Below are 14491 nucleotides of genomic sequence, written 5' to 3'. Positions count from 1 at the left end.
AAAGAACGGGGTAACCCAAAAAGAACAGGTCAAGGATCTGGGTAGTGTTTGATACAAAAGACAATGGTCCTGGACCAATATTTCAATTCAATCAATGATTACAAATTAATAAGTTTGTAAATTAAATACACAGCATGAAATTAAAAAAGTGCAAAGACAGGCCACAAACCGAACCCAAGAGGGGGCGACTTTAGCATCGTTTTGAACAAACAAGAGTGCAAATGGATACATGCTTTGGACACGGTTGCCCGGGGTTTAAATGAATTTGAGGAAATTAGTAGGCAAGTATCTGTACTTACCAATACATGATTTGGCCTCGCTAGTAAGGTAGAGAGCCTTTATAAACATCAGGTGTCTGGCCTTTACATTATAGTTAGTGGTACTGTACATACTACGCTAGGGCTCTAGTGTTAGGAATGTAACCATCTAATTCTGTGTATATACTTGTTTACATTAACCCCTTCCCCGCTCATGACGGAACCACTCCTTCATGAGCCACGGTTGCGCTGTGCTCATGGCGGAGTGGTTCCGTCATGCTTCGGCCGTTGGCCGCCGCTCCGCCCATGCGGCGCTAATTCCCCGCCTGTGCGGGCGATTAGCGCAGTGGTCAGAGACGTGACGGAACCACGCCGTCATGAGCACAGCTCATCTGTGGCTCGTGACGGAGCGGTTCCGTCACGAGCACAGCGCCGCCGCGCTGCCCCCAAACTCCCTCCAGCGCGGCGGCGGAATTCCTGCCGCGGCGAAGGGGTTAAAGTGATTACCTGTTTGTCAACTTTGTTTGTTTTGTTTGTCAACATGGGCTATGTTGCCCAGGTTTTTTCAAATGATTCTGTTTTCAAAATGAACGTGCCTCTCTACATAGAGTATTTTTGTTTGTTTTGTTTCCCTTTATAAATTGTTCCTTTCATAAATTGGTCTGTTAATGTTGTAAACTTCATTTTTGTAAATTTCATCAATGTTTTGCCTTGTTAGACCATTGATAATTCATTTATCTTGTCCTCTCCCCCCCTTTTTAACTAGATCTGTAATTGTAAGAGATCTGTATAAATATAGCGATGTTTAGAATGTATAAGTTTCCTGTTCACATTAATTACATGCTGCATGTTTACATTGGGAGAGTCTGTCCTCCCTTTCCCCTCTTCCACCGGCAACGTAGCTTTCACACTTCTGAAGCCTTTACCGATTTAACGCGTCTGCGCGTTGACCGCTTTTTCCATTAGGCAGTCCCACGTAGACGGTGACGGTCGCACTGACGGAGCGCGCGCACCCCCGAATCTCTCCAATTAATCTTCTAGTTTGTAAGTACACTGCCCTCTGCAACTGACACGCTCCAATGCCCGAATTCTCCGTTAATGGTTACTCGTGTTGGTGCTTATTTATTTATATGATGAGACTAGGTCATTTGTGCAGCGATCTTTTGACGCCTTCATTTTATAGCCCGTGAATGCTTTTTCTACCGCCTACAAGTGTGTACTACGGGGGAATAAGCCCTTTAACCTCTTGTCTGCCTCAGGTTTGCAATCCATTTTTTACGGGGAAATATTTTCTTTTGGTTGGCTTATGCCTCCAATTCCTTGACTTTACTTCATGTTTAGCGGAGAGTGGCCTTTTATCAAATATAGTAATCACTATCTTTTATTAGCTGTTCTAAATTGTTTTTTGACCTATATAAGATCCCTCCTTTTTCTCCATATAGAAAAATTCAGCAAGTAATCTGATGCTACGAGGGTAGATTCAATTAACCTTTTTCAAGGTAAATAACATCTTATTTAATGGAAAACCTTTTATTGAATTGTTCAACATACTCACCAGAGTATTTTCCCTCCTTTTAAGATAACGCAGGATAAATGTACCTTCTTCTGTTGGATTCTGCAATATGAACCACGGACCCCAGTACTGCCCTTTAAACAAATAATCTGGTGAGAATTCATACATACGAATAATTTAGGTATGTTTTTTACCCCAAGTTCATCGAGCTGACATCTGGTCCCTTACCCATTTTAGGTTGCCCTGCACAGTCCTGATGAAGATCCGCAAGGCCAAGGAATAAAACCCCCCTTTTTGGCTACAAGTCGGATCGAAACGTCGACGCCCCCCCCCCCCCCCCCCCCCCTTGTTTTGCTTGGACCTTGAGCCCCGATTTCACGTGCCATCTTGGAATTAATTTCCATTTTGAAATTAAATATATTACTGTTATTTTGGCCAGGCATTGTTAGGATGGTGATTTACAACCAGTCCTCTTGTGTTATGCTTTGACATATTAAACCTTTTACGCATTTCTGTGGAAATATCCACTTCTTTCACCTCACTCTTGAGCACCCTGTCTTCTGCACGTCTCCCCCTGGAGCAACCTCTCCTAAATTGCCATTTGTATTGAATACTTTTGTTTTGGGTCTCACCAATTGATTCTAATAAATAGATGGTGATCCAGAATGTGGCCTGTCTTTGCACTTTTTTAATTTTATGCTGTGTATTTAATTTACAAACTTATTAATTTGTAATCATTGATTGAATTGAAATATTGGTCCAGGACCATTGTCTTTTGTATCAAACACTACCCAGGTCCTTGACCGGTTCCTTTTGGGTTACCCCGTTCTTTGTAATGGCCAACAATCTGCGCTCAGCATAATGTGCCACCCGACTGGTATTTTGCTGCTTCTGTTTTTTCCTCCACATATATAATACAACAAGTAACATTACACCAGCCAGGACTATTGGCTTTGTCAAAGGTTGTTAGTTGCATAAGATAAATATACTACATGCTTACATACAACTATGAATTCGTTGTATATAATATTGAAACTGCTTTAGTTCTTGTGCAAGAGGTTGTGGGGTAATGGCTAGAGCTGCCAACTTTGGAGCTGAGGAAGCAGGTTTGAGTCTCAGCGTTTGCTCAACATCCTGCGTTTCTGGGAAAATCACTTAATTGTCCGTGCCTGCCAAGTCGGACTGGATTGTTCCTATGAGGAACAGGGTCAAGACTGATTTCCATATGGCTGGGTCTAAACTGGGGTAGCATGGTGAGCAAAAGAACAATGGATTTAACCCAGTTCCTTTGACTGGGGGGTGAATGTTTGATTTGCTCTGCATTCCGTCCATCATCTGTGTGTCTTTTGCTTTCTCGCCCTAAGTGTGCCAGATGCTTGTTTCCGGTCCAGGGAGGACCTGGCTTGCCAGTTCGGGCTGGACTGTTCCCACGAGGAACAGGGTCAAGACTGATTTGCATATGGCAGGATTTAAACTGGAATGGCATGGGGAGCAAAACAAATCTGGATTTTTTTTAATTTTATTTATTTAAGAAGTTTTATATAGTGCTTGCCTGACCCGAGGGTATCGGAACGCTTTACAACATTTATAATGCAGAGAATCACAAAATACAGAATAGTTTAGGTCGATTAGTGGCGAGTTCGGTTATGGGGCTAGTGGACAAAGAGACGCAGCTGTGGGAGGAGTCTATTTTCGCACTCTGGCTGCTCCCTAGGGAGCGGGCGAGGAACAGGGCTTTAAGCTGGCTTTTGAAATTAGCAAAAGAGGTAATAGTTCGGATGTGGGGGGAATAAAGTTCCAGATTTTGGGCGCGCTCCCGGCAAAAGGATCGAGCCGCAGTTTTTTGTTTTCGAGTTTTTAGCGGGATGAGTAGAAGAGAGTTCGAGCTTCTAAGGTTCCTGGACTGACCGGCTTTTTTGAGTTTGGCCGCCAAATATTCAGGTTTGCCGGTGTGTAAGGCTTTGTGTGTGAGGCAGGCTGTTCTGAAGCTAGCCCGCATTTCCACTGGGAGCCATTTGAGTCCTCTGAGTGCTGGAGAAATGTGATCAAATTTCTTGATTCCGGTGACCATTCTGGCTGCCGCGTTGAGCGTTATTTTGAGGGGGGCAAGATGTGATTTTGCTACTCCGGAGAGGACTGCATTTCCGCAGTCTAGTCTTGACAACACCAGTGCTTGGGTGGCCTGTTTGAGATCATTGGGCGGGATGAAAGGTTTTATTTTGTTCAATAGTTTTAGGTTGAGGAAGGTGCTCTTGGCTGAGTTCTTGATGTGTGAGGTCATGTCCAGTTTCGGGTCTAGCGTGATACCCAGAGATTTGACAGAGTCGGCCAGGGTGAGGTTCCCATTGAGCGCATCGATGGCTTTTAGCCATTCAGCGATTTGAGGGTTCTCCTCTTTGTTCGAGACGAGGAGAACTTCGGTTTTATCCGGATTTAGTTTAAGGTGGTTGCTAGACAGCCAGAGTTGGACGTCTCTCAGAATGTCATTGAGTCTGTGGATGTCCTTGATGGAGGAGGATTCCAGGTAGATCTGCGTATCGTCTGTATAAAGATGCAAGCGGATTTTAGCTTTTTTGAGTAGTTTAGTGAGGGGTTCCATGTAGATGTTGAAACGTTGTGGGGAGAGCACTGAACCTTGTAGGACTCCCGTGTTGACTGGATGCAGATTGGATGCAAAGTTTTTGATTCTTTGGGTGCGGTTGTGTAAGAAGGAAGAGAACCATTCAAGGACCACCTCGCCGAGTCCGGCTCGTTCTTGGAGAGCATTAATGAGGAGTTTGTGGTCTACCGTGTCAAAAGCTGCTGATAGGTCTAGGAAGATGAGGAGGCAGCAATGGTCTGAGTCTAGTGATTTATGGATATTGTCGATGATGTTGAGGATCGCGGTTTCAGTGCTGCATCCTTTTCTGAAGCCGGACTGATGGGAGTCAAAGAGATCGATGTTGTCCAGGTGTTGGGTTAGTTGCTGAAGTACGCATCTTTCTAGGATTTTGGACAGAAGAGGGAGGTTAGAGACGGGTCTTAAGTTGTTCAGATCCTTTGTCAAGGCCGGGTTTTTTCAGCAGTGGCGTGACTTGCCCTACTTTAAGGCAGTCTGGCACAACTCCGTTTTTCAAGGAGCTGTTTATGATCAAGCACCAGTGTGGTGCTAGGGAGAGTTTCAGTTTTTTGGTCAGTTGGGAGGGTATAGGGTCCAGGTTGTGAGAAGAGGGTTTGGAGGTGGAGATACGTTTGACTATCTCAGCTTCTTGAATGGGATGGAAGACTAGCCAGGATTTGATAGGGGGTGTGGGGGAATTGTCAAGAGCCGGCGCCATGCTGCTCTTTGTGGGGGGGGGGGTGCTGTTGGAGTCCAATGAAAGTTCGATCTTGGTGATCTTGTCATTAAGGAAATTGGCGAAGTTGTAGCAGAGTTCTTTGAACGCCTGAATTGAGGATGTCGCGGGCTTGGAGGTTTGTTGCTTGATAATGTTATAGAGCATTTTAGGTCTATTTTTTGCACTGTCCAGCGCAGAGCGAAAAAACGTGTATTTTTCGGTCTTGATATGATTGTTGTACTTCCTGCGGGCTGTTCTGAGTTGTTCTCGGAGGGTAGTCGAAGGATTATTCCTCCAGCATCTTTCTGTGGCTCTTAGTAGTCTCCTTTCATGGTTGGCTGTCGGTGTTGACCCATGATCTGGAAGGAGTGGTTCAGGTTTTTTTTAGTTTCAAGGGGGATAGTTGGTCCAGCATGGTCATCATATTTGCATTGTAGAGCGAGGTGAGTTCAATTGTTGTGAGATGGTCGTTGGCGCTGGGGAGGATCGAGTTAATCTTACCTTCAAGGGTGGCGAGGGGGATCTGGGAGAGGTTTCTGGCCCATTTTGGGGGGTCTTGTACGGGCGGCTGAGAGAGCAATTTTTGGTTGAAATGGAATAGAATCATGTGATGGTCCGACCAGTCAACGGGGAGTATGTGGTCAATGGTAATTGCGTCATGCTGCGCGATAATGGCATCCAAGGTTGCTCCTTTATTGTGTGTTTCCTCTGAGCAGTGCTGGTATAAGTTATTGTCACTGAGCAGGTTGGACAGCCTTTGAATTAACGGGTTATTCGCTTCATTCCATCGAAGGTTTAGGTCACCAATTAGGTTGTTTGCATCCCCGAGTGCGCAGTGAGCAGTCAGGCCGGACTGGTGCGCCCCGAATGCTGAGGTGTTGCCTGGAGGGTGATGAAGAAGGTGGCAGAGGAATGATCCATTGTCCTTAGTCTTGATATTGGCGGTAAGACATTCAAAGGTATTGTATTTGCAAGAGTCCAGTTCCATGATGGCAATGTTGTCTCTGTGTATGATAGCTACACCTCCCCCTCGTTTGTCTTTTCTGTCTTTGTTGATAATGGAGAAACATGGGGGTACAAGCATGTCTAAGCATGGTGTGGAGAGGTCATTGAGCCATGTCTCCGTGATGAACGCAATATCTATGTCCTGTGTAAGGATGGCTTCTGATAGCTCAGTTGCGTGTCTAGAGGCTGATCTGCAGTTAATGAGCATGCAGTTGGTGGAGACCTCCTTTTCGGTGCGGATCTTTCCATGGGGGGGCCCTAGGTACGGTGGTGAGGAAGGGAGGGTGTCTCGGGGGTTTCGGAAGGAGGTAGTCTTTTCTGAAACCCGTGATCACATGGATCTTGGATTTGGGGGAGTCTGTGGGGGGGGGGGGGGTGGGGGAGTCATATGTTGAGGCCAGATCGGTCCCTTCTTCTGGGGACATTGCGGCTTTGTATCTCGTGGGTCTTAGTGTCGGGCTCTTGGTGTCCGTATTTGAGAGTCTCTGTAACTTAGGCGAGGGGGCTTTGGTCCCTCTGGTGTCCTGTGACGGGAACTCACTGTCCTTTCTAGGGGGTCTCTGAGATTGAGTCACAGGGGTCGTTAGGGGCCCGGCAGGGTGTTTTAACCGATTGGAGCAGGTCAGGGGGGGCGTCCTGGGCAGTTATTGCCGGGTTTTCGGACCTTGTCTAGGTTAGTTAGGATTTTAGTCAGGCCCTTGACTATAGTTTCTAGTAGGCTTTCTATTGAAGCGAGCCGCTGTGCCATGTTATTGTGGGTGGGGGAAATGGAGACTTGGGTAGGGTCTTCTCGAGTGGTGGCGGTCGTGGCTAAGTTAAGAAGCCTTTGCTCCTGAGTGAACCAAGTTGTCTCTGTTAGGGACCCTGGTCGTGGCTGGATAATGATGTCTAATGCGCTTAGTGTGGGCCGAGCTCTCTCTGTTAGGGACTTTGGGCAAGGGGAGCGTTGGGTCATGTTGTGGTTTCGTCCTCCTGGGTACTGCGGGTATGCTAGTGTGGGAGAAGTCCGGAGTCGGCTGGGCCAGGTCAAGGAGTTGGTGTGGGGGGGGGGGGGGGGGGTCAGGTGAGGCAGTTGGCTTAGTCGCTCCTCTGGGAGTTGTAGATCACCAATCCTATGGGCAAGGGGGTGGGAGGAGACTCGGGGGGGGGGGGGGGAGGTGGGAGGGAGGTGGGGGCATTGGGCGTGGTGGTGAGTGTATGCTTCCCCAGGCGGGACAGGTTGTCCGGGGGTGAGTGCTGGGTCAACGAGGATCGAAGCAGGTGAAGGTGGGCAGTTTGGAGGGCGGGGAAGTGGGCGTTGAATGCCTCTAGGTTCTCATTGTTTGCCTGGATCAGGAATGTGCCGTTTGTGTAGATGGTCACAGACGTGTTCCCACCTCTTGCCGAGCAGTTGGGGAGTGGGGTCGTCAGTTTAGAGCTATGCAAGGTATTTGTGGTTTTTGAGATGTAGAGTTGTGTTCTGAGTGTGGCGTTCCAGTTGTCGGGACTTTCAGTGTGGAAGATGAAATCCGTCTTAGTCTGCCCTTTGGAAGAGCAATGGTATGTGTCTGCGATTAGTGTTTCAGGATGCTGTCTAATGAGTCTGTGTTTTAAGTTTCTTCTTGCTTTAACGGATAGGTTGGAGGGGAAGCTGATAGCGAGGGAGTGTGCGCCATGAGGTTTCAGGTGGTTCGACAAGGAGTGGAAGGAGTCAATTGGCGTGCCCGGTGTCATTGTTGGGTTTCTTAGGAGGGGGAACCGTGAGACTCAGGTGGTGTCCTGGACGTTTGCAGTGTTTGGGCGATTCCGATGGGGGAGGAAAGTATCCCAGAGTAGCCCAACAAGGGTCAGACACTGGGGCCAGAGGAGTGCTACAGAGCTCTTTGGTGTTTGCGAAGCTAGATTTCCCAGAGTTAGCTTAATTGATGCTTGTCGGTCTGTGGTTGCAGGACTCCCATGGGTCAACTGCCAGGTCCACTTTCAGAGTATCCTAACAGGGTTCAGACACTGGGGCCGGTGGTGTGATGCACAGGATATCCTTCTTCATTCAATGACGAGGGGTGGGCGACTTGAGGTCTGTCCTGAGGGCAGGAGGCTGACGGAAGTGCTGGTCTCAATGAGACATGGTCTTCATCCCTTTCAGGCTGTGACAGGATGTGAAGGTGTTGCTGCTGTAAGTTGGTATCACTTGTATTGGAGGCTAGATAGATTTGCAGTAACCCTGTGTATTTAGTGCTGGGGGGGCGGCAGTCTTGAGGTCTGGCGCCGCAGGTAGGGAGCTGAGGAAAGTGATAGGGTCTGCAGGGCAAGTACACCAACCCTACAGCTTGCGGGCCAAGGTGCGGGCGATATGACAGTGGATAGCGTACCGGCTAATGAAAGGTGGGCAGCTCCGTAGTCTTGACGTGTTTCGAAATCAGTCACAGGGGGCGGCCATCATGAGGTCAGGCATCGGGGGTTCCGGAGCGAGGCTCGTCCGCGGCTCGCGCATTTGGACCGCTTCGATGCCAGCTGTATATGGCATAGAGTTGGGGTCTCCGAATCGGAGGTCGGGGCGTCCTTAGATCAGGGCTACCTTGTAGTGCCATGGATAATCAGGGCCGGGAGCAGCCATCTTGGGTACAGGCACTGGTGTACTTCGGAGCGGAGCTCTTCCTCGGCTCGCAATTCACTCCTGCAGTTCAAGCAGTACTGGGGTGAATGTATGATATTGTTCAGCATTCTGTCCATCAATTGTTCTCTTTGCTGAGCATGCAAAGGCACCAAATCACCTACAAGCTCTTGTCCCCCTTCCACATTGTTTCTATGCAACACTGCTGGCTCGGGGTGGGTTGGCCACAGGGCTGGCCTGAGGCCATGCCCTGTTACCAATCCCCTGCCGTGCACAACCAAAGGCCATGTGCAGTACGGGGCTGACTGCCTGTGGAGGGTTTGTGGCCAGGCCCTGCATATAACCCCGCTGCGCACGGCCGGGGGTTAGCTTTACGTGTGGTAATAAAATATCACATTAAAAAAAACTAGACAGTCACTGATTAGTGTTATAGTTAGTTGTAATAAAAAGATTTCTTTTGTTTAAATGAAAACATAGAAATTCACTGGAAAAAAAAGAAAAAGGTGAAAGTAACGTTAGGTGAATGTCAGTGACATTAACATTTTGAACTAAAAAAAAAAACGAAATTCACCGAGCTAACTATAACGTTTGCCCCTGCCATGCACTGCTTATGACCTCATATATTACATCACTCAACATGTTCTATGACATTATTCAAGCTTTTTTATATACATTACTCTATAAATTAGTATGGCCTTTGAGGCCTGTAAGTAAGTACAAAATTGCTCAGAATAATGACGCATCGTTAACCCCATCACAGATACAACTCCCTTAGGTGTAGCAAGCATGTGTTATGAGCAATATTGACCTTATACCATACACTTCATGGGTAGCGCAGTTGACATTAACGATCAACCACAGATATATGGCGATCCCTCATTGCACACTGTGTTCAATATTTGTACAACTGTTCAGAGAAAGCCAAGTTTCTCCTCATCTGTTTCAAAATAAATGCCCTTCTACTGTCCGCTTTTATCTGAATTAGGTAGTCACCAACCCTACATTGCGAAATGAAGTGGATATGAGTAGAAAAGTGGGTACTGTTAACACTGTTTACTCTAAGGAGAGTTTACTCTGTACCACACTGTTTGCAGGCAGTGAAACTCTCATGAGAAATACACTGCAGCTTGTGTTCATTTATGGGCCTGGCCACAGTTGTCTGATTGAGGCATGATGTTGCTTCTACTAATTGATACCAGTTACTTCTCTGGTTGGTTTTGTATAATGTGATTGCACCATGCAGCTCTTCGCAGAGGACATGTAGCAGTAATGGAGAAGCACTATGGCTTTGAGTGGTAAAGATGTACTCGATGATAATGGAAAGATTTTGCCCTGTCTAAACAGAAATTGCAACAATACAGTGTGGGATTAGTTTAGTAACTAATTGTTGCATCCGCTTGGATGCTGCAGAACTTCCATTTCACGCTTGGCACCATCTCTTCAGATAGTTCTTTTGAACTTTCTGTAGCAAAACGATCTTTTTTGTGAATTTATGAGAGCATTGTCTCTAGGGTGCAGTTTTGTTAGTCCTGTTGATTTACCTTTTATTTCTTCCAGTGCAATGATACAGACAACCCTACCTTTGATGTTAATCTCCAATTAAAATGCTCACGAGTTCCAAAACTGTGGTGGGTACCGTGAACCCACCTTTAAGGCCTGCCTATGCAGTCTAGCAGATTTTATGATAAAGGCATTGTGTTGCCTTTCACGCCTCACCCCCTTAGAGAAATGGGATTTCATTTATGCCACTTTCCTCAAAATGCGCCCTCTTATTTATATTGCCTCTCTCCGTTGAGGTTTGTACCTCTTGCCACTAGTCCCCTCAAAGCAATCTAACATGCATCTGTATCCCTCTCCTCCTTCATTCTCTCCTTGATGTCTCCCTCAGCCTACCTTAATCTGTGCTTCTATGGTATATTGTCGTCATGACCCCTAAACTCGAGGCTAAACACTATAGAGAGAATTGTCTTCTCGTACACCATTTCTGATACCTCCTACCATGCCCACCGCCGCATCATTTCATCTTCACTATATCCGCAAAGCCCTTCGCTCCACCTCCTTCAAGGCCCAGCATCCCGTTAATCAGAGTGCCTTGAAACCAGTTAATTTGCAGGTGCAAACCTGAATTTTGCCCCAAAACTGCATCATTATCACTAGCAGCCGCCTTCTCCTTGGGTCAGTGCATCTCCTGCCGGTTACCTCCCTCATAGCTGACTTACATGTCTTTGACTTTCAGTCCCCGTGCACAAAAGGCATTGCATCCTGGAAGGCGAGCCTCAAGCCGCCTGTGGCATATGAATATTTACAATCTAGTTTTCATCTTTGTTAAAATGCAAATGAATGAACATCGCTTGCCTGGGAAGTTGTGAGCCTGATGCGTTTCTTGGATAATATCTGCTGTGGAGCACGTGAGTGCCTGTTGGAGACGATCAGACTGCTGCCTGGACACAGCGGCGCAATGTCTTTACTGTAGTGTCTCTCTGGGGACTTTGCATTGCCAAGGCTGTGAACCCAAGTTTACTTTGTAGAGGATGCAAGTAGATTTCATGCATGAATTAATCTGAGATTCTGTGCAGCTGAGGGAATTGTGCCTTCATATTCTTACAGATGTGATGTGCAGCGATCAGACAAATACATATACTGGTAAGCGGCGACAAAAGGATGTAAGGGTCTAAAAAAATCTTCCTTTCCCTTCTTTCACAGATGTTGTCAACCTGGATCTGAAGTCTACCCTGAGGGTTTTGTACAACCTGTTCACAAAATACAAGAACGTCGAGTGATGCTGGAAGCAGCTACAAGCAGTCCCAGGCCCCAGACTGAATTATTCATGAGTTCCTGTTGTAACCTCCGTGCCTTACACTGTATCCGTGCTGCGGGGTTGCCTTACTCCTGACTGTCTTCGTTCAGAGAAGAGGCAGCATGCCCGGTAGATGGGGCCTTTCTGAGGGCCCCTCGGATATGCCCTTACTGTGAGAGCCCAGGCGTGTTTGCCTAGCTTTCTAGTTATAATATACCTTTTAATACTACAAAACAGAGATTGCCAGTCCCAGACATGTTATTTGTCTATTTGGGCTGAACTGTTTCTGGTCAGATGTGCATATAAACACACCGGGCAGTAGAAGCCCCTGATATCAGTCCACCTTTCTTATTTTCTCTTCTGGATCTTGGTCAAACACTTTGAAATACTAAGTTATTGGGCCCCTAAAACACTTTAAATATGTCATTGTTTGTTTGAAATGCTTGTATGTATGACAGTGTACTGTTGGACTTTAGCGTACGTTACATAAAATATCCTCTATTTAAAAATATCCTCAAACAATGGTTGCTTTGTCTGGTCTTTGTGACTATTCATGTATTTCTTAGGATTTTACATCAATTTCTTAATATGACAATATAAATAATCTTTGCACTTATACAAATCCAGTTTGCAGCTCTGGGTGGTATGCAAAGCGTCCTGAGATTTTTTGAGCTGGTTGTCTTTTCATTAGCATAAGACCTGTTATCAGATAGTGGTGACCCATGTCTGCTCTCTGCGTCTATCATTCACTCTTCCTCTCATCTCTACCCCATCTTCCTTGGGCTTTCCCTTCTCTCCCTCTGTACCTCCCCGTCTTCTTCCTATACACTTCGTTTTCAATTTGTCTCCAGACTGTATCTCTCCCAGTCCATTGTCATTCCCTATTTGAAACAGCCCTGCATTACTCAGTGGGTAGTGAATTTTGGCGATTTTTTTTTTATTGTACTACCATCAAGCATTGCAAAACGTCCCTATCCTTGGTCTGGCCTTGCATTTAATGAAATCCTTAAAAGAAACGATACTATTTTACACATGTACATAAACATGTTTTTATCGGGGTTAAACAGTAAGGTTACTATTAAATGTAATAATCGGTCAGTGTGACACAACTACTTTGTTGGATGACAGAAAGAAGCCCTTTCTGACAATAGTAATCTTTGAACCTGTTATATACATTGCAATGACTTTGTACTGCATTTCAGCACACGTTGTCCTCCAGCAGGCTTTATCGCTGACTAGGATTGGAGAGGACATTGATGTACAGTCTTGAATCTACTAGGAATCCCAACTTCTCTGAGTTGCTGTGATTCAACAGGGATATTTATGCCACGAAGAACCATCCACTAATGCCTACAGGGGCGCCAAAAGTCCTCTATAATGGACTTTTTCCAACTCTGCCCTCATCCCAACTTACAAGAACCCATCAGCACTTGCTGGCGGACATGTGAATTGGATTTAGCAGTTAAAAGGTTATAAAACACAGTGCACACCAAATTTCCAAGTCTTTGCTTTACCTGGCTCTACTTCACATGTGTACTTCCTCTCCTGTTGAGGAGTAAGAACCACAATATGTACCACGGCCTCTCTTTCTACACTTTACAAACTATTTGGGGATTTCTTCCCTGTTGTTCTTTTATTACTGCACAGGTATTTTTCCAGACAAGCAAGTTTCCTGGAATGATGGGCATGTGGTAGTTTTCAGCCAGCATCTTTGATAGTGTCCCATCTGAATAAGCAAGGGACAGCTATTGCAATCCAATTTTTGAGTTCACCATGATGTTTAGAGCTGGGACCTACAGTACCGCTGACAAACTCCCACTCTGTCCGTGGAGTCAGACTGCCTCACCAAAACAATTTAGCTCCATGTCAAAGGTTGGCTGCATTTAAGAATCTTTTTCCAATTACTCTCCTTTTCAATAGGCCTAACTTTAAAAGATGGCAGTGTTCACCATGAAGAGTCTTGATGCTGGAGTCCTTGGAGGGGGTTTTCTTATTTGACAAGGGAACGTCATGCATTGTTTTCCCATGGTCATCCACAGAGAAACACAGAAAGATCTTGAAGCAGAACTGTAGAAGTCCTTTGATATCTCTAGTCCTAGTCTTGAAGCTCTTCAAACACGCAGGTTTATAAACCTTTCACCAAAGCAGGAAAGAGTCCTCCCAATCTATCTCTTTGGTTGATTACGAATTCAAAATACTTTTATGCTGTGCAAGTCTTGTCCTCTCGTTTAGAATTGTTGGGAGTAAGGAGAAATTCTGCACGAACACGTATTAAGGCTAAGGGTTGTTCTGTGTTTTGGATTAATCATGTGAGTTTTTTTCTGATGCTAACTGCCTTTGCTGTTTACATAGGTTGTACAGGTAATAAAGTGAGTACCTGTAAGGGCCTGGTGCTACAGACCCTGTCTTGGGGCGCATTTCTTGTTCTTGCAATCACATTACAACAAAACAACTGAATTACCTCCCTGTGGACCTCAGTGAGTAAAGTGCATTTTAAGGAACCCCACAGATCGGTTACAGAGGAGAGACTGCAGTCGTTATTTGAGGTGTGATTGATGTCCCACGCTACCTAGACAGAAAGACTCATGCAAGTAAAGGGTTTTATTACCATAGCTCAGATTTGGGATCTTGGGCCAAGCATCAGGGCCCTCGGAGTAATGTATGAGATGTTGTGCATAACCATCAACTAAGCAACAATTTTGGGGAAATCATGTCCCAACAGCTCTTTTCACTCATGTCTTACCTATTGCACTAGACCTCATTGAGCCTAAGAAGTATAATTAACCTCATTAATTCACCTTGACTAGAAAATAGATTATCTATTTCAAAAGCTAAGGTAATTAAAATCTGGTGCACAACAGAAGTGACCGTTGTTAAATGGAGGAAGAGTGTGTGTACTTACTAGGGCTGTGGCTGCTTTCCTGAAAGAAGTGGTTGGAAATATGAGACATAGGGAGGTTGTTCCATGATTTAGTCACTTGGTAGCAAAAGGCCTTTGGTTCATTCATAGAA

At 45.7% G+C, this 14491-nt stretch overlaps 1 protein-coding gene across 7 annotated transcripts in view; it reads left to right on the top strand.

Moving 5' to 3' along the window:
• Positions 1–11990, top strand: part of PARVB (parvin beta) — a 515092-nt gene extending 503102 nt beyond the window's left edge. For 4 of the 7 annotated variants that reach the window (XM_085652456.1, XM_085652460.1, XM_085652461.1 and 1 more), the window contains one exon: positions 11386–11990. In XM_085652456.1, coding sequence (XP_085508582.1) covers positions 11386–11462 — 77 coding nt within the window. In that variant the 3' untranslated portion in view covers positions 11463–11990. Of the gene's footprint in view, positions 1–5880; positions 6032–11385 lie in introns of all 7 variants that reach the window. The other 3 variants (XM_085652457.1, XM_085652455.1, XM_085652458.1) reach the window with 1 other exon arrangement.
• The last annotated feature ends 2501 nt before the right edge of the window (positions 11991–14491 follow it).

Source organism: Triturus cristatus, chromosome 4_1 (genome assembly GCF_964204655.1).
Source record: "Triturus cristatus chromosome 4_1, aTriCri1.1, whole genome shotgun sequence".
NCBI classification, from domain to species: Eukaryota; Metazoa; Chordata; class Amphibia; order Caudata; family Salamandridae; genus Triturus; species Triturus cristatus.
The sequence above is the reverse complement of the archived record's forward strand: the minus strand, read 5'-3'. Positions and strand labels throughout refer to the sequence as shown.